General features: G+C 45.1%; 2 protein-coding genes and 1 long non-coding RNA gene across 19 annotated transcripts in view; 1 reads left to right on the top strand and 2 right to left on the bottom strand.

Annotated features, from left to right (window-relative positions):
* The window catches only part of LOC135240548 (uncharacterized), a 225,593-nt gene that overhangs the window by 143,768 nt on the left and 57,520 nt on the right, over positions 1-24,305 (top strand). The gene's annotated exons all lie outside the window — the stretch shown is intronic.
* Positions 1-24,305, bottom strand: part of LOC135240533 (NACHT, LRR and PYD domains-containing protein 3-like) — a 241,755-nt gene that overhangs the window by 168,140 nt on the left and 49,310 nt on the right. The gene's annotated exons all lie outside the window — the stretch shown is intronic.
* The window catches only part of LOC135240540 (ribonuclease inhibitor-like), a 34,636-nt gene continuing 29,459 nt past the window's right edge, over positions 19,129-24,305 (bottom strand). For both annotated transcript variants that reach the window (XM_064310141.1, XM_064310142.1), the window contains 3 exons: positions 22,660-22,821; positions 21,986-22,032; positions 19,129-21,766 (listed from right to left, as the gene is read on the bottom strand). In XM_064310141.1, coding sequence (XP_064166211.1) covers positions 21,129-21,766; positions 21,986-22,032; positions 22,660-22,821 — 847 coding nt within the window. In that variant the 3' untranslated portion in view covers positions 19,129-21,128. The remainder of the gene's footprint in view (positions 21,767-21,985; positions 22,033-22,659; positions 22,822-24,305) is intronic.

Raw genomic sequence — 24,305 nt, 5'->3', positions numbered from 1 at the left:
CTGGAATCTCAACCAGACCTCCGTCTCGCGGCTACGCCATGGATGTATAAGGAGAAGGGCTACGCGAGATCACAACACAAAACAAAAAGTTTAAAGTGGCTTTAGTTTATCTAGCTATGCAAAAAAAGAAATACATCAGAGTAGGACGGAGAATGGAGAGTTTTGTCTGTACATTCGGCAAATTCGAGTTTAGACGAGGGGGTCCACTTTCTCTTATTTCCGAATGTGTGCTAGGTGTTTTGATGACTTGCTGAAACGAGTAGCCATTCAGCAAACATGCAGGAACTCACAGAATTCCCATCTCTACAGGAGAGAGATTGGCGTCCACTTCAGCCCTCTGAACTCTCAACCGTGACGTAACCAACTATGTGATATTTGGACCAATAGCTGAGAGGGGGAGGTCGGAAAACAAAAAAGAACTTTTCGAAAAGTTCTCCCTGGAGGCCGTCGCACACTGCACCGTACGAATACATAACACCGCGTCAGTTGTTGTCATTGCTTCGTTTTGCTCAAAAAGTTCTGCTTCGTACGAAGTATACTGCCTACTTGCGACAGCCTCCTTCTTACAGTTCCACACTGTTTGTTTGCTCGAGAGAATTCCAGGAGGATTTGTTGTCATAAGTCAGTCATAAAAACGGGTCTGCGTGTGTTGGAATGTGACAGCTGGGGGTCAAACAGGACGGAGGTCCTTCACAAACTTTGTTTCAGAACAGATCTCCAGACGTGACCAGACTCATAACATACTTTTTAGTGTGCTACAGTCCAGGGGGTGTTGTGGGTGTAGCACAAGCAATGCAAACAACAAAACTTAAGATTTCCATCTAATAGAAAATGATTATTCATGAAAAAATAACCAAAATTAAAATATATATTTCTCCCATTTGTGTTTGGCGCTGCTATGTTTTACCAAAAGGGGTACTGGTCAGGTGGGCATCTGGGGATCCATTTTGTATTTTTTCATTCAGCAAGGCAGCTGAGGCCTCATTGTGTTTTTTTCCCACACATGGGTAACTTCTATACTCTAGTCAGAATTTGGTCTTGAGATGCCACAAAGATGTCACGCCTTCACCACGGACCAGCTGTAAGGAGGAAGCTCACTATTTTATTTTATTTTTTTCATTTGTCACCCAATGCGATGCTGAGCTCGCACGATTATGTGCAACCATAACCGTTCATGTGCAGACTCCACTGCTGACTCGGGAGATTGCAGACGTCCTCGGTTCTCCTTCGATGCACATGGTGTCACCACCTGCTTCTTTTTTTCCACCGGAAAGAAAAGCCAAGCTTGCACAGAGTGGAGTCGGAGGAAGACCTTGCATATGCAGCTCTGAGATGCAGTCAGTCCATGGGTGCCCAGATGGGACGCATAACAGACTGGACCCTCCTATACCCTGGGCAATGCAATTGCAAATTGTGCATTTCCCTATGGCCACAGTTGGCACTGGTACAGTCCGGATTCTGGTTTAAGTAGCTCCCTGTGTTCTAATTTAATTGTTGTTGTTCGCCTCGCTGTGTTTCCCTGCAGCATCGCCCAGCTCTCGCTAAGCCCTGCCCCCCACAGCGGCAGCAGCGGGCCGGGGCAGAAGGAGCCGCCCCGGAAGGCCTCGCCGTGCAAGTCCCTCCATCACCGCAAGCGCATCGAGATGGAGAGCGACGGCTCCACCGAGGAGACCGACTCCTCAGAGAACCCCGCCTCGCCCTCGCCCCGCCCCTCCTCGCCCTGCCCTCGCCCCGCTCTTAAAAAATAAGTCACAAATGTATATTCATTTAGTATTTTCAAAAGGTATGAAAACAATCATTGTTGCATTACATAACCGAAGCGATTCGTAACAAGAAGGCAAGCGCATAAATCAAGGTTTTGAGCAACAGTAACCCTAGAGGTGGGAGGAAAATACTCAAAGTATTGTAAGCAAATTCATTTTAAAATGCAATTTAACCAACATTGAAAGCCAAATGTTCTATGCTGCTGACTGTACTGAAATGCATTAAAGGATGTTAATTTACAGTGCGCAGCTAATTCCATTGTATTGAATGTAATTAGGTTCTTAAACACACACCTGAGGACTTTCATTCCACTGTGAGATTGAGATTTGCAAAGCATTCTGGGTGACAGTGAGGCAGGGGTGCCAATAACCCAGGTGTGTTTTGGCAAAGCAAGCCCCATACCTGTACAGCACAGAGAGCTTATCTCCTGTTACTGCGGAGGTGGGAGATAGTCTCGACCAAAATAAGTATTTAAACTATTATTAACGCTTCTTATTATTGCTGCGTGAAATACAAAATGAGAGAAAGAGAGAGGGGGGGAGAGTGAGAGAGAGAAAGAGAGTGAGAGAGAGGGGGAGAGTGAGAGAGAGAGCGGGAGAGAGAGAGAGAGGAGAGCGAGAAAGAGAGAGGAGGGGGAGAGAGAGAGAGAGAAATAATGAGCAGATAAATGCTCTGGAAGGATCCAAAAACAGGAACCTTCGCAGTGCAGCTAACGGCGGTAACCGTGGCGTGTGGAGCTGAGCAGGGCGGCCCTTTATTTATGAATGACCTTCCTCCCACTCAGCAGCCTGCGTGAGGCCGCATGACGCAGGTGCGAGAGGCTCGTTTAGACGCAGAACTGAGATCGGCGCTCTTACAGTTTCTCTCGATTGCTAACGCACTAAAACTGGTTCTTTTAGCAAAAACTCCCAAATGATTACTCCAGCTCTCAGAGGACCAACACATCTCTCAAAACTAAAAACAGTTTTCACTTGTTTTAACACATGCTGCAAATTGTCAAACTTTTTCTGCAAATCTCTACAAACAAATGCCCTCATGAATCACTGGTTACACACTGTGCTCATGCAACAAACACTAGCAGTCAAAACATTTAACTCAAGTCATCACAACCTAAACTCAGGTAGCACACCTTTCTCAAGGTGCAAACACTGGGCAGCAAAATTGTTAATACACCAGTCACCAATCACCAGTCACCAATCTCAGGACCAATAAATAGGGCCACAGTTTGCATCTGTGTGCTTATGAACAATGGATCCTGAACATGGACGACAAAGGACGGCAGGAAGACGAAGACGAAGAGGCAGGAGACAATTTGTCCCAGATGAAATACGTGCCGTCTTGATTGACCATGTGCTGGTGCATGGTATGACAACGAGGGAAGCTGGACAGAGAGTTCAGCCGAACTTGAGCCGTTTCACAGTGGCATCCATTGTCCGTACTTTCAGACAAGAAAACAGGTACTGTAATTTACTGTACCGTTACATATTGTATCTGCTGTACTACTGTGAGAGGACGTACTGTTTATGTAATGTTGAAGTGTATTTACAGACTATATGTTCTTTAGATTTTATTGTACAAATGGATGACTCAGTAATCATCAGTAATTGTTTGCTTACATTGTGTTTTTGCAGAACTTAGAGGCGGCCACCGGCTGGAGGCAGGCAATGACTATTGTCAGATGACCAAGAGACGGCAGTAGTGAACATGGTCATTGCAAACAATACCATTCGCCTGTATGAAATTCAGACGAGGATCATTCAAGATCAGGGTGCTTTTGGAGGGATTGACCGTATTGCCATATCAACCATACAGCGCATACCTCACCGCAATAGGCTGAGGATGAAGCAAGTTTACAGAGTACCTTTTGAAAGAAATGCAATCAGGGTGAAGAACCAATGGTTTCAATATGTGCAGGTAAGCCCAATATGGAACACTATTTTTAGGTACATATACTATATTTGTAGAGTATGCTATGATGGTCTACCTGTCCAGTACAACAGAACTGTATGGTAATGTAATGTGTGTACTGTAGTGCCCTGCTGTAAATTACTGTATGCAAGGCATGTCTTTCATTGTGGCGAAGTGTGTGTACACTGCATACTCTAGTACATACCTTACTGTATTTACAATACATACACAATGTTTTTTTGTAGAGAATTTTTGAGCTTGATGCTCTGGCCGAACCCCACGAATTCGTCTTTGTTGATGAGGCAGGGTTTAACCTGATGAAAAGGCGGAGAAGAGGAAGAAATATCATTGGTCAGCGCGCCATTGTTGAGGTGCCAGGATAACGAGGAGGCAACATGACCCTACGTGCCGCCATCAGCCAGCGGGGCGTCCTCCACCGCCATGCTACCCTGGGGCCTTACAACACGGGACACCTCATTGCATTCCTAAATAACATGGAAAACAACATGCATCAACAGGAAGGGGAGCCAGGGCGGCCAGAGCAGTCCCACTGTTGTCATATGGGACAACGTCAGTTTCCATCGTGCTGCTCTGGTTCGTGCCTGGTTCACTGACCATCCTAGATTTTCTGTTTTATTTCTGCCTGCATATTCGCCATTCCTCAAACCTATTGAGGAATTTTTCTCTGCATGGCGGTGGAGGGTGTACGATCGCAACCCTGCAGACCATGGAGGAGGCCTGTGGAGATATTGCACTTGAATCCATCCAAGGGTGGATTAGGCATACCAGGGCATATTTCCCACGCTGCCTTGCACGAGCTAACATCATGTGTGTTGTGGATGAAATTTTGTGGCCTGACCCAGCCCAGAGACGAGACGGCGATCAAGCTGACAATGCTGAGCAGTGTGTAAACTTCTCTAAATTGCTGGGTTTTTTTTTTGTTTGTTTTTTTTGTGCTGCGCATACTTTTGAGTTCCTCTTTTGAATACTACTCTCTTGAAATTGCTACTTTTTTGTTCCTTCAACTGTGATGTGTACTGTATACTGTACAGTATTTCACTTTTCAGTACTGCAAATAAAATATTTGGAAAGTTGCAACTCCAGACTCACTACTATAAAAGGTTTTTGCAGTAGTGCTTTGAATTTAACTCACTGGTGTGTTACGGGTGATCTATATTGTCTGTGATTTTGATGGCTTAAATTTGCCATATGAAGTCAGTTTAATTTTGATGGAAGAGTATATGTTTTTGAGAAGAGAATTTGAGTTTGGCATGGATGTTTGTACTGATTGATGTGTAGTTTTGGGATTGTGTTAATAGTTTTGAGAAAAGGGGGAATTGTTTCATAAAACATGTCTTAGTGATAGAAAAAAAACTGTAAGAGCGGCTCAATGCCCGCCAGTTTAACGACGTACAGTGCCGTTAAAAAGCGTTTACCCCCCCCCCCAACCCCCCACCCCCCTCCTGATTTCCTCTGTTATCACATACAGTCTTCCTCACACTGAATGGTTTCAGATGTTTAGACAAAATGTAATATTAGACAAGGGGAACCTGAGTAAACACCAAACACATTTTTTAAATTGTTATTTCTATTATTTAATGAAAAAAGTTATCAAACACCCATGTCACCCACATGAAAAAGGAGTCGCCCCCATAAATTTGGCTGATTGCATCACTTTTAGCAGCAATACCTGCAGTCAAACGCTTACTATAATTTGATATCAGTCATTTGCATGGAGGAATTTTAGCCCACTCTTCTTTGCAGAACTGCTTTAATTCAGACAAATGCGTGGGTTTTTCAGCGTGAACTGTTCGTTTCAGGTCCTGCCACAGCATCTTAATTAAGATCAAGTCAGGACTTTGACTAGGCCACTCCAAAACTTTCATTTTGTTTCTTTTCAGTCATTCAGATGTGGACTTTTGTGTTTTGGATCATTGTCTTGCTGCATAACCCAATTATGCTTCTGCTTCAGCTCACAGACAGATGACTGGATATTATTCTTAGGAAGTTCCCGGTACAGAGCACAATTCATGGTTCCTTCAATAATAAATTGCAAGTCCTCCAGTTCCTGAGGCAGGAAAGCATCCCCACACCATCCCACTACCACCACCATGTTTGACTGCTGGTATGATATTCTTATTGAGAAATGCTGTGTTTTCTTTATGCCAGAAAAGTTAAGTCATCCAGAAAGTCCCACTTTTTACATTACAGGCATTTAGCAGACGCTCTTATCCAGAGCGACTTACACAACTTTTACATAGCATTTTACATTGTATCCATTTATACAGCTGGACATATACTGAAGCAATTTCGGTTAAGTATCTTGCTCAAGGGTACAACGGCAGTGTCCTACCCGGGAACCGAACCTGCGACCTTTCGGTTACAAGCCCAGTTCCTTACCCACTGTGCTACACTCCAAAAATAATCTTAACATGCCTCTGGAAGCTTTCAGTGCATGCTTTAAACCACTGGAGCATGCACTGTTCATACAGCCAAAGCACACCAATGACAGAACACCAATATCAAATCCATCATACTCAGAGCATGGGATGGCTCATCTGTCCATAGAACATATTCCAAAAAGGCTTGGGGATCATCAAAATGCTTTTTTTGCAAATGTGAGACAAGCATTGATGTTTTTCTTGGTCAGCACTGTGGACTACTACTCTCTGATGGTAAGGTTCAATATGAGGGAGGTGTAGATTCAACAGTACTGACTGCAATCAAGTCTGGCTGTTTTCAATCAGCTGAATCTAATCAGTTAAATTTGGGTAATTGGTGGACTGAGTAACTAGGGGGGCAATGACATTCTCATTGGTGATATGGGTGTTAATAACTATGTTTTAAAGTTAATTAAAGGTAACTATTTTTAAAATTATTGTTTTGTGTTTACTCTGTTTCCCATTGTCTAATATTACATTTTTGTCTAAAGATATGAAACCATTCAGTGTGACAAATGTGCAATAATAGAGAAAATCAGGAAGAAGGAAAATTTATTTTCACAGCACTGTACCATAAAAAGTGAATAAACCACATACATTTAAAAGCAGTAACTTAAATTTCCCACAGCCATCTGTGTTTGTTTCTTAATTATCTTTCAAACAGTTGATTTTGGTAAGCCTAGAGTTTGGCTTATATCTCTGATTATTTTTTCCTTATTTCTCAGCCTCATAATGGCTTTAACTTTCATTGGCACAACTCTGGTCCTTATGTTGACAAACAACAATTACAGACTCCAAAGGCAATCGAAAGCCCAGACTCTAGACTAGATACTGCTAGGTCTCTTATACTTGCACTAAGGTAATTGAACACACATGACTAATCGCTTGGTAAAATCCTTTTTACATTACATTGTCATGAACTGTTCGCTTGGGTTTAAAATTTATACCGCTACTTCTGAGATAGGACATGAATAATGTAATTGCAAAAATAACGTTATTTACCTTAGATAAACATTGGATCGTGTGGCCCCCCCTCATGGTCGTGTGCCCCCCCCAAGCGGTTGTGGCCATAAACACCAGCATAGACCGTTTATGCCACGGGCCGGCTCTGTATATTTTCCACCCCACCATTGCAGCTACCTTCAGTGAAACATAACTATTTACCCTGAATGCCTCATTATATCATGACAAGTGACAGACAGAGTTGTTCATAACTGGACAGTGGACTGCTGCTTTCTGATGTGTCACTTTTGTGGTTAATGGGGTTTGAAAAATGGGTCTCTTTTGCTTCCTCATACTTTCCTCGTACTAGCATGTGTATGGGCCACACAGTCTGGTATTGAATCCAGACTGTGCTTAGCGTGTGCCTATAGTTCTATCACAACGGAGCCCTCAGGTGGCAAGTTTATAATCCTACGGTCACTCAGAGAGACAAAGACTGCTGCCTCCGCTGCCGGTTTTGTCGTCTTCCAACTTTGTTCACCATTAGCCTTTTAAGTATTCACACGATACAGAGACTAGTTCTGTTACATGCATGTTAGGGGCTATAAATGAGGATAGATGGTTTTATGTGGATGCATTTTTCACAATATTTATTCCAAGTTTTTCCAGTGATCCTACTGCATCCTGGACAGTACTACCCTCCCTTACAGCAAGACCTTGTGTCCAAAGGCTATCAGATGTTCTCTGATTTTTAAGCTGGAAGAGTTCCTGCCCAACTGGAGGTACACCTTTTTTACGTCACTCTCCATTCAACAGGTTAATCATATTATCATAATTCTGCATTGGCAGTGCAATTGGGTTGCTTTCAAAAATGAATATCAACAGTCAGACAAAAAAAAAATTGAATCGGAGACAAAAATTTGGATTTGCACATTCTCTCCCCTATTCTCATTTGGGTAGTTTGGTTGCACAGTACAGTATATAGGGGCGACATAGCTCAAGAGGTGTCGAAGTGTCCTTGAGCAAGACACCTAACCCCTAACTGCTCTGGCGAATGAGAGGCATCAATTGTAAAGCGCTTTGGATAAAAGCACTATATAAATGCAGTCCATTTCCCATATTCATGTATGTTTTACACTTCTAATTCTACATTACCAGCAATCAATATAATCCACGGTATCATCAGTATTGGAAAAATCCATCATCTAAGTAATTCATTAACCAACAATCAGTGAGTTATGCAGTCAGAAAAAAAAAATATTTTGGCAAGACATTTGTTTGTACAAAATAAAAGATTTTTAGTGTTGCTACACAGATTTACATTTCTCTCTCTTCAGTCAACGTTAGTATATTGCTGCCGCTAAACATACAGCATGTCTGTAAAAATCTCCGGCAGGATGTGAGAGCCTGGTACATGGGTTCTGATCGGCCGTGTGGTTTCCTCTTTCTTTACAGTATGATCTGTCACTCAGACCCCAGCCTCACTCACTCAAAGGCAACTGCGGAAGTAAAGCTACGAGCTAGGAGTACAGTCGCGACCGGGACCATATGCGATTATCTCCTGTTCGGTTTTATTGGAAAGAAAATTGCTCTCTTACACGTCGTTCTCTCGTGTGTTCCTCTGTGCATTGGGTCAGGTGATGTTGTGACATTCTTGTGGGAGACACTGTGAGGACCAGGATGCTGGGGATTGTTGTCATGGCATTTGGTGAGTGTGATTTCCTGTCCTACACAGTAAAATGTCCAGTGTTACTTCAACTCTAACAGTGTTAATTGAACTCTAACGGATAACTGTCACGGTTGAGGAGGGTGGGACGCAATTGCGGACCGAGGGGGCCTAAAAGTTAACCCTGAGGGATAACCACCAAATCGCTGAGCGATAGAAAGGGAAGGGGAAAAACCAAATAAGAGCGAAGTAATCACTCTCTCCACTCACTGAAACTTCTGTCAGCGGGCTCAGAAAACTAAAAGAAAAGAAAAGAAACACCGCCGCAGCGTAGCTGCCCAAAAAGAAAACCCCCACTAGAAAAACAGAGTGGGGTCACTTACAAAAGAAAAAGGATATTCGCAGCCTGGCGGGTAGAAAACAAAAAGAAAACTAAAGAGACGAGGGCAAAATGTCCTCCACAGCGCAGAGAGATAAACAACTCGAGAAGAAACTAAACGGTGATCAAATCAGGCAGATAGGATCAACACGGTAACTTCTGCCGATTCTCACACCCCTACACACTAAGAGTCTGACAAACAATGAGTCTGCGCTGAACCCCAGAAATCAGGGGCTACATATAGACCTCCTACACCTGACCCTCATCAGGGACAATTAGCTCAGACAAATACCTGTGAGGTGCCATCACCTCACCATAGTGCTCACACACCTGCCCCTCGTCAGGGTCAATTAACCCTCAGAAATCAGAGAGAGAGGTGCCACCACCTCACAGGACCCCCTCCCCTAAGGGACGGCACCTGACGTTCCTGCTGAGCCCACGGGGAGGCGCCGACGGAACTCCTGGATAAGCTCTGGGTCCAAGATGTCCCTAGCTGAGACCCAGGTGCGTTCCTCCGGCCCGTATCCCTCCCAGTCCACAAGGTACTGCACCCCACGTCCCACGCGCCGAACAGTGTAGGCCAGTTGACCACCGACCAACCTAGGGGGAGGCGGAGGCCTGTCAGCTGGTGCCAGCGTGCTGGAGAGGACTGGTTTGAGGCGCGAGACATGGAACGTGGGGTGAATCCTCATGGACCGAGGAAGCAGGAGACGGACCGTGACCGGATTAATTCTCCGAATAATCTTGAAGGGACCGATGTAGCGCGGTGCTAATTTGCGGGACTCAACCCGCAAGGGGAGGTCACGCGTGGAGAGCCACACCCTCGGGCCGACCCGATAGGACGGAGCCGGACGTCGACGTCGATCAGCATAAAGCTTCTGTCGCACTGTCGCACGCTGAAGAGATGCCCGAACCCGCCTCCAGGTGGCGCGACACCGCTGGATGAAACGTGCGGCCGAGGGCACCTCCGTATCTTTCTCCTGTTCTGGGAACAATGGCGGCTGATATCCGTACTGGCACTCAAAAGGAGAGAGACCGGTCGAAGCGTTCAGCAGGGTGTTGTACGCGTACTCTGCCCAGATAAGTTGACTGCTCCAGGTAGTCGGGTTTGAGGAGACCAAACACCGAAGCGTTCTCTCCAGCATCTGATTGGTGCGCTCAGTCTGACCGTTGGTCTCAGGATGGAACCCTGACGACAGACTGGCCGAAGAGTCCACTAGAGAGCAAAATGCCTTCCAGAAGCGAGAAGAGAACTGTGGACCACGGTCAGACACGATGTCTTGGGGTAGACCGTGGAGGCGAAAGACATGCTGGACAACAAGCTGGGCGGTCTCTCGGGCCGAGGGAAGCTTAGGGAGGGGAACAAAGTGAGCCGCTTTTGAGAATCGATCCACTATAACCATGATGGCGGTGGAACCATCTGACGGGGGTAACCCGGTGATAAAGTCCAGGGCTACATGTGACCAGGGGCGATGAGGGATAGGCAGAGGCCGGAGGAGACCAGCAGGGGGACGTTGCGATGTCTTGTTCCGGGCACAAACTGTGCAAGCGGCCACAAACTCCCGCACGTCCCCCTCCATCCGGGGCCACCAGAACCTCCTCTTAAGAAAGTCCAGAGTGCGGTGGACCCCCGGATGGTTTGTAAGGCGGGACGAGTGACCCCACTGAAGAACCTGCGAGCGCACTCTATTAGGGACGAACCAACGGCCTGGAGGCCCCCCTCCCGGGTCAGGCTCCTGCTGCTGGGCCTCCCGAACCACTGCCTCAACCCCCCAGGTAAGTGGGGCGAGGATGCGGGTGACTGGTATAATGGGCTCCGGAGATCTGTCCCTGTCCGAACGGTCAAACCGACGGGAAAGTGTGTCTGGCTTCAGATTCTTCGAACCTGGACGGTAGGATAGGTTGAAGTTGAACCTATTGAAAAAGAGGGCCCACCGAGCTTGGCGAGGGTTCAGGCGTTCAGACGTTTTGACGGTGATCAAATCAGGCAGATAGGATCAACACGGTAACTGCCGATTCTCACACCCCTACACACTAAGAGTCTGACAAACAATGAGTCTGCGCTGAACCCCAGAAATCAGGGGCTACATATAGGCCTCCTACACCTGACCCTCATCAGGGACAATTAGCTCAGACAAATACCTGTGAGGTGCCATCACCTCACCATAGTGCTCACACACCTGCCCCTCGTCAGGGTCAATTAACCCGCAGAAATCAGAGAAAGAGGTGCCACCACCTCACAGGGCGGGCCCTCTACGTCCCCAGCAGGGGCTGGATTTTTCTTTGTGGGGAAGAAAGACGGGGGACTTAGACCCTGCATCGACTATAGGGGACTTAATAAAATCACGGTAAAAAACCGCTACCCCCTCCCCCTCATGGCCACGGCCTTTGAGCGCCTGCAGGGGGCGTCCATCTTTACCAAGTTGGACCTCAGAAATGCCTACAACTTGGTACGTATACGTGAGGGGGATGAGTGGAAGACGGCATTCAACACCCCTAGGGGGCACTATGAATATCTGGTCATGCCTTTCGGCCTTTCGAACTCTCCTTCGGTCTTTCAGGCACTAGTAAATGACGCGCTCAGGGACATGCTGGAATTATTTGTTTACGTGTACCTGGATGACATCCTGATTTTTTCAAAAACCTATCAGGAGCATGTATCCCACGTCAAACTAGTACTGCACAGGTTGTTAGAACACAAACTCCATGTTAAGGCAGAGAAATGCATGTTCCATGCCTCCACGGTCAGCTTTTTGGGGTACATCGTGTCACAGGGCAGTGTGCAGATGGACCCCAGCAAGGTCAAGGCAGTACTGGAGTGGCCTCGGCCTGACTCCATCAAACAGGTGCAGCGGTTTCTGGGCTTCGCAAATTTTTACCGGCGCTTCATTAGGGGGTTCAGCTCTGTCGCTGCCCCACTCTCAGCCTTGACTAAGGGTACCTCCCCCCGGTTCAGTTGGTCCCCGCAGGCTGAAAAGGCCTTCATGGAGCTGAAACGGAGGTTCACTACCGCGCCCATCCTCATTCACCCGGACCCCTCTCTGCCCTTCGTCATCGAGGTCGATGCTTCTGACGTAGGGGTTGGGGCGGTGTTATCCCAACGCTGTCCCCAGGACCAGAAACTTCACCCCTGCGCGTTCTTCTCACGGCGTCTCCTGCCCGCCGAGAGGAATTATGACGTTGGTAACAAGGAGCTCCTGGCGGTGAAGTTGGCCTTGGAAGAGTGGCGCCACTGGCTGGAGGGTGCTGGGCATCCATTTGTGGTCTGGACGGGCCACAAAAATCTGACTTACATCCAGGAGGCCAAACGCCTGAACCCTCGCCAAGCTCGTGGGCCCTCTTTTTCAATAGGTTCAACTTCAACCTATCCTACCGTCCAGGTTCGAAGAATCTGAAGCCAGACACACTTTCCCGTCGGTTTGACCGTTCGGACAGGGACAGATCTCCGGAGCCCATTATACCAGTCACCCGCATCCTCGCCCCACTTACCTGGGGGTTGAGGCAGTGGTTCGGGAGGCCCAGCAGCAGGAGCCTGACCCGGGAGGGGGCCTCCAGGCCGTTGGTTCGTCCCTAATAGAGTGCGCTCGCAGGTTCTTCAGTGGGTCACTCGTCCCGCCTTACAAACCATCCGGGGTCCACCGCACTCTGGACTTTCTTAAGAGGAGGTTCTGGTGGCCCCGGATGGAGGGGGACGTGCGGGAGTTTGTGGCCGCTTGCACAGTTTGTGCCCGGAACAAGACATCGCAACGTCCCCCTGCTGGTCTCCTCCGGCCTCTGCTTATCCCTCATCGCCCCTGGTCACATGTAGCCCTGGACTTTATCACCGGGTTACTCCCGTCAGATGGTTCCACTGCCATCATGGTTATAGTGGATCGATTCTCAAAAGCGGCTCACTTTGTTCCCCTCCCTAAGCTTCCCTCGACCCGAGAGACCGCCCAGCTTGTTGTCCAGCATGTCTTTCGCCTCCACGGTCTACCCCAAGACATCGTGTCTGACCGTGGTCCACAGTTCTCTTCTCGCTTCTGGAAGGCATTTTGCTCTCTAGTGGACTCTTCGGCCAGTCTGTCGTCAGGGTTCCATCCTGAGACCAACGGTCAGACTGAGCGCACCAATCAGACGCTGGAGAGAACGCTTCGGTGTTTGGTCTCTTCAAACCCGACTACCTGGAGCAGTCAACTTATCTGGGCAGAGTACGCGTACAACACCCTGCTGAACGCTTCGACCGGTCTCTCTCCTTTTGAGTGCCAGTACGGATATCAGCCGCCATTGTTCCCAGAACAGGAGAAAGATACGGAGGTGCCCTCGGCCGCACGTTTCATCCAGCGGTGTCGCGCCACCTGGAGGCGGGTTCGGGCATCTCTTCAGCGTGCGACAGCGCGACAGAAGCTTTATGCTGATCGACGTCGACATCCGGCTCCGTCCTATCGGGTCGGCCAGAGGGTGTGGCTCTCCACGCGTGACCTCCCCTTGCGGGTTGAGTCCCGCAAATTAGCGCCGCGCTACATCGGTCCCTTCAAGATTATTCGGAGATTTAATCCGGTCACGGTCCGTCTCCTGCTCCCTCGGTCCATGAGGATTCACCCCACGTTCCATGTCTCGCGCCTCAAACCAGTCCTCTCTAGCACGCTGGCACCAGCTGACAGGCCTCCGCCTCCCCCTAGGTTGGTCGGCGGTCAACCGGCCTACACTGTTCGGCGCATCCTGAACAGTCGTCGCGTGGGACGTGGGGTGCAGTACCTTGTGGACTGGGAGGGATACGGGCCGGAGGAACGCACCTGGGTCCCAGCTAGGGACATCTTGGACCCAGAGCTTATCCAGGAGTTCCGTCGGCGCCTCCCCGTGGGCTCAGCAGGAACGTCAGGTGCCGTCCCTTAGGGGAGGGGGTCCTGTGAGGTGGTGGCACCTCTCTCTCTGATTTCTGCGGGTTAATTGACCCTGACGAGGGGCAGGTGTGTGAGCACTATGGTGAGGTGATGGCACCTCACAGGTATTTGTCTGAGCTAATTGTCCCTGATGAGGGTCAGGTGTAGGAGGCCTATATGTAGCCCCTGATTTCTGGGGTTCAGCGCAGACTCATTGTTTGTCAGACTCTTAGTGTGTAGGGGTGTGAGAATCGGCAGAAGTCACCGTGTTGATCCTATCTGCCTGATTTGATCACCGTTTAGTTTCTTCTCGAGTTGTTTATCTCTCTGCGCTGTGGAGGACATTTTGCCCTCGTCTCTTTAGTTTTCTTTTTGTTTTCTACCCGTCAGGCTGCGAATATCCTTTTTCTTTTGTAAGTGACCCCACTCTGTTTTTCTAGTGGGGGTTTTCTTTTTGGGCAGCTACGCTGCGGCGGTGTTATATGTCACTCTCAGCGTGTTGTCAATGGACTTGCCTCATTCTATGAGTCTGAAATCTGCCCATGCAAATATCAGTGAATCTGCACCACAGGTTATCAATAACTGAAACTAACACGAGAATGAAAATGAATTGTGGAAAAATGTTTTGATGAACAGAACTTAAACCGAAACATTGCAAAACTAACGAAAATAATATGATCATAATTTTTTTTTTAGTTTTCATTTTTGATCAGCTTAAAAATGAAAATACTTGGAAAAAATTAACTGTGAGTATATCCACAATATTAGTACATGTTTGTTTGTGTTGGTTTTACCAAACAAAAAATTTTGCAATGTAAACTTGTCAGTAGCATCCCAATCCACATGGAGAAACAGCAATGTGTGCTAGTACATCAATTCTGTTTTCAACAGATACTTTGTTAATATTATATTAATTTTATGTGCAAAATTGTCAATAAATTCTTAGGTTAATAAATAGACTTAATTTTGCTATATGTTGGTATAGATTATTTAAAAATATACTTAAAATAAATCCAGTGGTCAGATCAAGTGGAATTGTAGATTTCATAAATGAAAATTGCAAATGTATTGTACGGTACACACTGATTATTCAGAACACGTGCAAGTTTTATTTCTTTATTTCAAAAACCATAACGACAGATGATAATGTTTTTATATTCAGAAAGCTATGTATTTTCATTTATTTATTTATTTTTAAGATGTACATTTGAGGCCAAAATTGGGATGACACTCGGCCCTTAAAAACATTAAATTCTATACATTCTGACCCCATTTCAACAGACAGATTTCATAAACAACTTCACATGTCCACACAATAAAGCCCCAAACTAAGGGGATTTTGCGTTTTCTCCTTCTTCTTTTTCTTCTTCTTCTTCTTCTTCTTCTCATTCTTATTTTTCCTGCCGCCTATCTGACTAACAACATGTCTCCCCATTGGACATTTTACCGACATCAGCCAAATCCTCATTCTCACGACCCAACCAAAAACTTGCATGCGCACGCAAAATACTCATACCTTTTTACTCTGAAACATTTCCAGTTTAAACAGCTAATCTGCCTGTGGCCTAGTGGGTAAGGTTACAGTCTTGGGAACATGGAGTGGTAGGTTCAAGCCTAGCTAGGGACATGCTTCTTTAACCTGCTTTTACCCTCACTAATAATTGTCCACTACTTCTCAATTATTGCTTTTGCACCATATCTACCCGCCGTTCAGCGAACGTATACACTGCATTATGACGTACCATCTGCATGTTCAGTTATTAACCGGCTGCAATATTGCAAAGCCATATGGATTCAACGGGAGCTCTTCTGTGCTTACTGGCCTGTGTTCTTCTTTAAAACCACGGACAGGTTTGCTAATGATATTTCACGGATTGCACAGCTATGTCATGGTGCTGCACTAACAAAGTCACAGACTGGTAAACCTCCGGTTTAAGGATTGAATCCCACCTCGCCCTCAGGCAGATACTTTCCTCTTTTACACTAACGTTTTCTTATGCGTATATTTTCTTTACCAACATAGCTCAGGAGGTAAGAGTGATTGTCTAGCAGTCGGAAGGTTGCCGGTTCAAACCCCACCCTGGGTGTGTCGAAGTGTCCTTGAGCAAAAACACCTAACCCCTAACTGCTCTGGCGAATAAGAGGCATCAATTGTAAAGTGCATTGGATAAAAGCGCTATATAAATGCAGTCCATGTACCACTCACGGCCAACCATATGCATTTCATGATGGCAAATGTATTCCTTTTATGAAACAGTTACACCAGTTCACCACTCTGCTAATTCTACTAACTATATTTCTTCACTTGGCTACCGTACAAAACCTTCTTATCAGCAAACGCCACGTTTCTACATTCATGTCACCTTGCCGTGTTCTCTATCTAGCCACATACAAACAATTACTACATATGTACATTCTGCAACTCCCCATTAAAACATTACATTTACAATCATGACTCACTCATAATTATAACTACTAGTACTGAACATGAGAAAAGCACAGCAGTGCATTAGATTGCACATTAACCCTCATTAACCCATTAACCCTCCACTTTAACAATTAGCACTTTATAGCGACTGTTATATATACCGTTCGATAAGGAATATAAGCACGCTCATGGTCACTCCATTTACTTCGCACTATATTCCGTGATCATGTCAACCTTCACCTACATGCCCATTCTGCTAAAAACATATTGTTTCAACTACGCAATTTCATTATTTCATCCTAATTTCTCTCACACTGTTGTTATTTTCTCATATGCAAAGCCTGCTGGGACATATGCATCTGCTCCTATTCTCCACTATCATGTTTTCCGGTTCTAGTTTAGCAAAACAGCGAAGAGGATTCCTACCTGCAGATAAGCCTATCAAAATGCCTTACAAACCTTACAAACACTAAAAGTGCATCTCCACGAAATAACAGACAACGGAGCAGGACAGAAGGCTACACAAGTTGCGACCTAGGGAGTTATAATTGTACGGGCTTGCTGATTCTTTTGTCAGTCAAGGCACATTGGATGGACGTCAAATCCGTGAGTACATACACTGGCCATATTTCATCTGCGTTTCTGATGCGTTTACGCTTACGCCACCGCACCCTTTCTCACAGGCACTGTTTTACATATATAGCAAACCGAAACTGCTGAACGGTACAAGCTCATCAGACTGTACAAATTCACACGATAGCCATAATCCACAACCGTTTCTTACAGGGTCGCATTTCTCACTCTCATAATAAAACGCTTTGCAAAAAGAACTGATATCTCATAAAAAAACACCTTTTCAATGTACAAAAATGCCAAGTTAGTCAAAAGTATTGATATCAAAATGACGCCAAGTTACGGTACTACAAACAATATAGGCTATCTTGCCTCACCGAAATTACATAAAATGTATTTCAAAGCAATGCTACCCAATATTTCCTCAATTCTTTCAAGTCACTTGGCCCTGTGTTTTGTAATCTTACCATTTTACAATGTCATGCAAACTTTGTGTCAGATTAAAGAGTCAAATATTTCGAATTGCCTCATGGAACACATTGAAATTAATGTACAAAACTGCTGCTGAGTGTTTATACTTGAACTGAATTTGAGTACATGTGCAAGTTATTGTATATGGTAAATGGACTGCATTTATATAGCGCTTTTATCCAAAGCGCTTTACAATTGATGCCTCTCATTCGCCAGAGCAGTTAGGGGTTAGGGGTTAGGTGTCTTGCTCAAGAACACTTCGACATGCCCAGGGCGGCGTTTGAACCGGCAACACGCCGACTGCCAGACAATCGGTCTTACCTCCTGAGCTATGTCGCCTCATATTTGCTACGTACAATAAATACTGCATGTAAAATACATATTGTACATATATACATAGAGAACTTCTTTATCCCCATGGGGACATTTCCCTCACAGCATGTTACATTCACATTTACGAACACACACTTATACCAAGAAACATACTATCATTCACGCAACAGAAAGGCTGGGCAGTGAAATACATACATACCAATACAAATTGGACATATACACGCCTATTCAATCAATCTTGACTGTGAGAGAGCCATCCACACATATGTTTGGCCTGTCCATGTAGTGCATGCTTATACACAGGGCCAAGTGACTTGAAAGAATTTAGGCAATATTGGGTAGCATTGCTTTGAAATACATATTACGTCATTTCGGTGAGGCAAGATAGCCTATATTGTTTGTAGTACCGTAACTTGACGTCATTTTGATATCAATACTTTTGAGTAACTTGGCATCTTTGTACGTTGAAAATGTGTTTTTTATGAGATGCAATTTTCCCCCACGTGGAATAAGCCGGCATTTTGGAAAAACAGAGTTGCGCGGTCTCTAATAAAAATGATTAGCATGGCTAACAGGCTCGTCACGTAACAGAAATAATATAAAATGACACCAACACAACAATCCTGTTTATTCGATACAACATTTCTTCTACCTGCTTGACCACAACCTCAGCCTCAGCCACGACCCATCCATCAGTAACAACTGCATTGGGCTGCTCCATGTTGTCAGACACTGCTGAATGTAGTGCTGTAAAACAGCCTTTTATGTTGGGATTACCAATCATGCTGCAATGCTACTCACCTGGGCAATGTTGCTGGAAGTGACGAGACAGGACTGCAAACATCTTGACTTAATTTCACAATCTGCATGTCTAGCAATAAGCATTGGAACATTGTACTAATACAAGACGACTGTATTGTGGAAACTGTGAGTGATTTAGAGTTGTGGACTTTGTGGGTAGGTGCTGCAATTAGTGTCTTAGGGTAAGAATTTTGCCAGTCAGTTTGGCAAATTGAGTTTTCCACATTGAGCCAAAGCAATCATAACATACAGTAATGCATTTGTAATGTGTAACTGCAGATATTAGAAATGCATCTGAAAAAATGAGAAAAACTGCAGGGTCTCAGGAACATCTCAGAGAATGGATGTCATGCAAACCACACTTCTGCCCTGATTTTGGCTTAGTGGTCTAATCCATTCAATTGATGTGCAGATCCAGGGTCAAACCTACAGGAAAACCATATATTTGAGAGGTAACATAAACATACCAGCTCAATAGACAAGCAGTGACGTTTCAAAATGTATTGAGTTGTGATTACACTACAGTAACAGAAGCAAGCATTCATCAGACACTACACAACTTTTCTCATAATGGATTTTATTTCCACTACTGTAGATGAATGTCATTGCTTCAACTGCAGATTTTAGCCCCATGCTGATCTACTCATATTGAGCCCAAACATAATCCCATACAGAATATGAAATAAGTACTACTGTGTCACAGGAGTTCAATACACCACACAATAATAAATCACAACAGCAAAACATTTTGTATTTTTATAATTCAGGTTTAATCATTGCATATTATTGTCTGAAAATACAGAAAATTCAAGCAAAAAAAAAAAAATCCTAACAGGATAAATAAGGAATCTCAATTCATCATTGGATTACAGTTGTTTACAGTAATGAAATAAAATAAGAACACTGCAGTGATCATTCTGCATTCTCCCTATCAGCTGCATTTGCCCACAGAAATTTGCAATGTGACTTGTGAAAATGAATGAAAGCAACTGTAAAAACTCGTAAAATGCACATTTAAGTGGAGGAGTTTGCCACTGGCTTCTTATAAAAAAGATGCAGAAACAGGAGACAGAGTTATTACTTCAAAAACATTTTACTCTGCCATCTTTTGGCATTATTACTCTCAATATTACATGAATGTTTTAATAATCAAAAGTACATAAACACACCTTGAACATTTGAAATATAAATTTATAAAAATGTAAAAAAATAAAATCATATTTAGACAGCGAGTGCTTAACCTGAACCTGCTAAAAAACCATACTCTCATGTACAGGGTATAAGCTGTACTGAGGCTAATACTGGGCACAGCTGAAATTGCAGTGGTAAGGCATCAAGGAAGGTTGCAAGTGTGTCGACGTGTGTGCGATTGGATGAGAGTGTGTTTCTGTGTGTGTGCATTTGTGAATGTGTGTGTGCATGCGTACGTTTGTGGGAGTGACTGTTGATGTGAACATGTGTGTGAGTGTGTGAGTATGCATGTGTGTGTGTGCCCGGGTTGCATGTGTGAATGGGTAAGAGAATGTGTGTGTGTGTGTGTGTGCACGCATGTATGTGTGTGTGCATGTGTGAGAGTATGACTGAGTGCATGAGTATGTGTGCACACAGGTGCGTCTGTGTATGGGTAAGAGAAAGTGTGTGTGCGTGCGTTTGTGTGAATGTGTGTGAGACTGTGTATTTGAGTGTGTGCACGTGCAAGAGAATGAGTGTATGCATGTGTATGTGTGTGTGCGTGAGAGTGCCTTTGTGAATGTGTTTGTGTTTATATATGTGTGTGAGTGTGTGATTGAGTGTGTGTGTGTATGTGTATATGAGTGTGCGTATATATGTGTGTGTGTGTGTGTGTGCATGCGTTCAAGTGTGCATGCGCACGTGTGTGTGTGTATGCATGTGTGTGTGCATGTTTGTGTGTGTGCGCATGTGTGTGTGTCTCTACTCCAGTTAGCAGAGGGACACTGAGGAGTGTGTGTGTATGCGTGTGTGTGTGCAAGTTTGTGTGTGCGCGCATGTGTGTGTGTCTCTACTCCAGTTAGCAGAGGGACACAGAGGAGTGTGTGTGTTCACACGTGTTTGTGTCTCTGCACGCATGTGTGTGCGTGAGTGCATGAGTTTGTGTGTGTGTGCGTGCGCTTGTGAATGTGTGGATGTGAGTGTGTGTGTGAGAGAGAGGGGGTGTGTGTGTGTGTGTGAGTGACTGAGCATGAGAGAGAGAGAGAGTGTGTGTGCATACGGTTATGAGCGTGTGTACGTATGCATGCATGTGTGTGTGTGCGCGCGTGAGAGTGCACTGGTGAATGTGTGTGCGAGAGATTGTGTGTGTCCGTGTGTAGGTGTGTGTGTGCATGTGTGTGATTGGGGGTGTGAGTGTGAGTTTGTGTGTATGTGTATATGAGTGTGTGTGGTGTGGGTGAGTGGGTATGTGAATGTGGTGTGTGTGTGTGTGTGTGTGTGTACGTGAGTGTGTGTGTGTGTGCGTGCATGCATGCGAGTGTGTATGCGCACGTGTGTGTGTGTATGCGTGTGTGTGTGCACGTGCATGTTTGTGTGTGTGTGTGTGTCTCTACTCCAGTTGGCAGAGGGACACTGAGGAGTTCCACACATAAAATCCAGCACAGAGGGGTGTGTGTTGAGTGAAGTGTGTGTGGAATCTGTGCAGGAGGGTCAGTGTGTCAGAGTCAGAGACGCTGTAGAAGGACAGAGTGCCGGCCGGACGGTCCACACACACTCCTACCCTGTACACACACACTCCTCTACCAGCACCATCACACACTCCTGCTCTGCAGTAGGGGGAGGTGAGGGCAGGTATGTGTGTTTGGTTCTTATTGTGCCTGACAGAGCATCTGAGTTTACCAGAGTATCTGAGTTTATCAGAGTCTCTGGATTTAAAGCACACCAGACTCCAAGAGTTTTTATTGTATCCAAACACACAGTCAAAATCCCCTCCTTTCCTGTTGATTCCTTTATCTGTCACTGCTATATATACCCATCCCCCCTCAGACACACTGAACTCAGCCTCCCAGTAACAGCGCTCACACACACTCTCTCTGCACACAACCTGGGGCCGGCAACCAAATCTCTCTGGATGATCAGGATATGGCTGCTCCGCTCTCCCCGGTGTGTGTGTCACCCTCCTGTTCCCCTCAGACAAAGACAGCTCTCTGTGCGCTGTGTTTGGATCCAGTGTGAGCTGACAGCCGTCTGCACACCAGAGACATTAATGAGATTAATTATCATTATTAATATTCACCTCATTGTGTGTGAGAGAGAGAAAGCTGTGAGAGTACCTGTGTGTGTGTGTTTGTGTACGTGTGCTTCTGTTTGGTGTTTATGTGTGTAAGAGAGAAATCTCTCTCTCACACAAACACACACGCAGCAGTGTGTATCTACGGAAAGTGTTCTGTGTCGATACACACTCACATTTCCTCAGTCCTGGTTTGGTCCTGTTCTCTCCTCCATGGTCCACACTGTAAGAACAGTAGAACAGAATTCAGAATTTTAACCATCCTTTATTTCCACTCTCAACACACCAATGACATCACATAAATAAAAACAAAGACACAATAAAACACAAAACCAAGATCAAATGAAAAATACACAAATCTGTCACAAAGGAAATTTATTCCATTCCCTCCCACTATTCCATGTGCAAAAATAGCTCCCCTCCCTCCACTGAACATAAAACACCCTTATAACACACACACTCTGAAACACACTCAGGTTCTCCATTGCTTTGTAATACTGAAACTCCACCATCACTGTGTCCCTGATCAAACCCCTAACTACAACAACCACATCTTATTTACTGCAGTGATCCCCTGCAGCACCCTCCACAGGAGGTCCCCAACCCTCTTGAGTAATGCTGGTATGAACAGTGCCCTCCATGCCCCCCCAACTCCTTTCGTGTGTGTGTGTGTGAGGTGCAGTGTGGAAACTCTCTGTACTTACAGCAGTGTGAGTGTGTCCAGTTTAGCAGCAGACAGCGCTCTCACTCCTGAGTCTCCTGGGTGATTGTATCTCAGGTCCAGCTCTCTCAGGTGTGTGTGTGTGTGTGTGTGTGTGTGAGGTGCAGTGTGGAAACTCTCTGTACTTACAGCAGTGTGAGTGTGTCCAGTTTAGCAGCAGACAGCGCTCTCACTCCTGAGTCTCCTGGGTGATTGTATCTCAGGTCCAGCTCTCTGAGGTGTGAGGGGTTTGAACACAGAGCTGAAGCCAGAGAATCACAGCCTCTCTGTGTGACTCTACAGCCTGACAGCCTGCAGAGAGAAGGACACACACACACCTTACACACATTAATATAAACTAACAGGTTTATGTGTGTAAAACTCATAGCAGTGTGTTACACACCTTACACACATTAATATAAACTAACAGGGTTGTGTGTGTTAGACACATAGCAGTGTGTTACTCACCTTAAACAAATTAATATAAATGAACAGGGCTCTGTGTGTCAAACACATAGCAGTGTGTTACACACCTTACACACATTAATATAAACTAACAGGGCTGTGTGTGTCAAACACATAGCAGTGTGTTACACACCTTACACACATTAATAAAAACTAACAGGGCTGTGTGTGTCAAACACATAGCAGTGTGTTACACACCTTACACACATTAATATAAACTAACAGGGCTGTGTGTGTCAAACACATAGCAGTGTGTTACACACCTTACAGCACATTAATATAAACTAACAGGGCTGTGTGTGTCAAACACATAGCAGTGTGTTACACACCTTACACACATTAATATAAACTAACAGGGCTGTGTGTGTCAAACACATAGCAGTGTGTTACACACCTTACACACATTAATATAAACTAACAGGGCTGTGTGTGTCAAACACATAGTAGTGTGTTACACACCTTACACACATTAATATAAACTAACAGGTTTATGTGTGTAAAACTCATAGCAGTGTGTTACACACCTTACACACATTAATATAAACTAACAGGGTTGTGTGTGTTAGACACATAGCAGTGTGTTACTCACCTTAAACAAATTAATATAAACTAACACACATTAATATAAACTAACAGAGCTGTGTGTGTCAAAACACAAGCAATGTGTTACACACCGTACACACATTAATATAAACTAACAGGGATGTGTGTGTGTCAAACACATAGCAGTGTGTTACACATCTTACAAACATTAATATAAACTAACAGGGCTGTGTGTGTCAAACACATAGCAGTGTGTTCACATCTTACAAACATTAATATAAACTAACAGGGCTGTGTGTGTCAAACACATAGCAGTGTGTTACACACCTTACACACATTAATATAAACTAACAGGGCTGTGTGTGTAAAACACATAGCAGTGTGTTACACACCTTACAGCACATTAATATAAACTAACAGGGCTGAGTGTGTCAAACACATAGCAGTGTGTTACACACCTTACACACATTAATATAAACTAACAGGGCTGTGTGTGTCAAACACAGCAGTGTGTTACACACTTTACAGCACATGAATATAAACTAACAGGGCTGTGTGTCAAACACATAGCAGTGTGTTACACACTTTACACACATTAATATAAACTAACAGGGCTGTGTGTGTCAAACACATAGCAGTGTGTTACACACCGTACACACATTAATATAAACTAACAGGGCTGTGTGTGTCAAACACATAGCAGTGTGTTACACACCTTACAGCACATTAATATAAACTAACAGGGCTGTGTGTGTCAAACACAAAGTAGTGTGTTACACACCTTACAC

This window comes from Anguilla rostrata, chromosome 15, assembly GCF_018555375.3.
Source record: "Anguilla rostrata isolate EN2019 chromosome 15, ASM1855537v3, whole genome shotgun sequence".
Classification (NCBI taxonomy): domain Eukaryota; kingdom Metazoa; phylum Chordata; class Actinopteri; order Anguilliformes; family Anguillidae; genus Anguilla; species Anguilla rostrata.
Note: the sequence above shows the minus strand (reverse complement) of the source record. Positions and strands in the feature narration are given on the sequence as shown.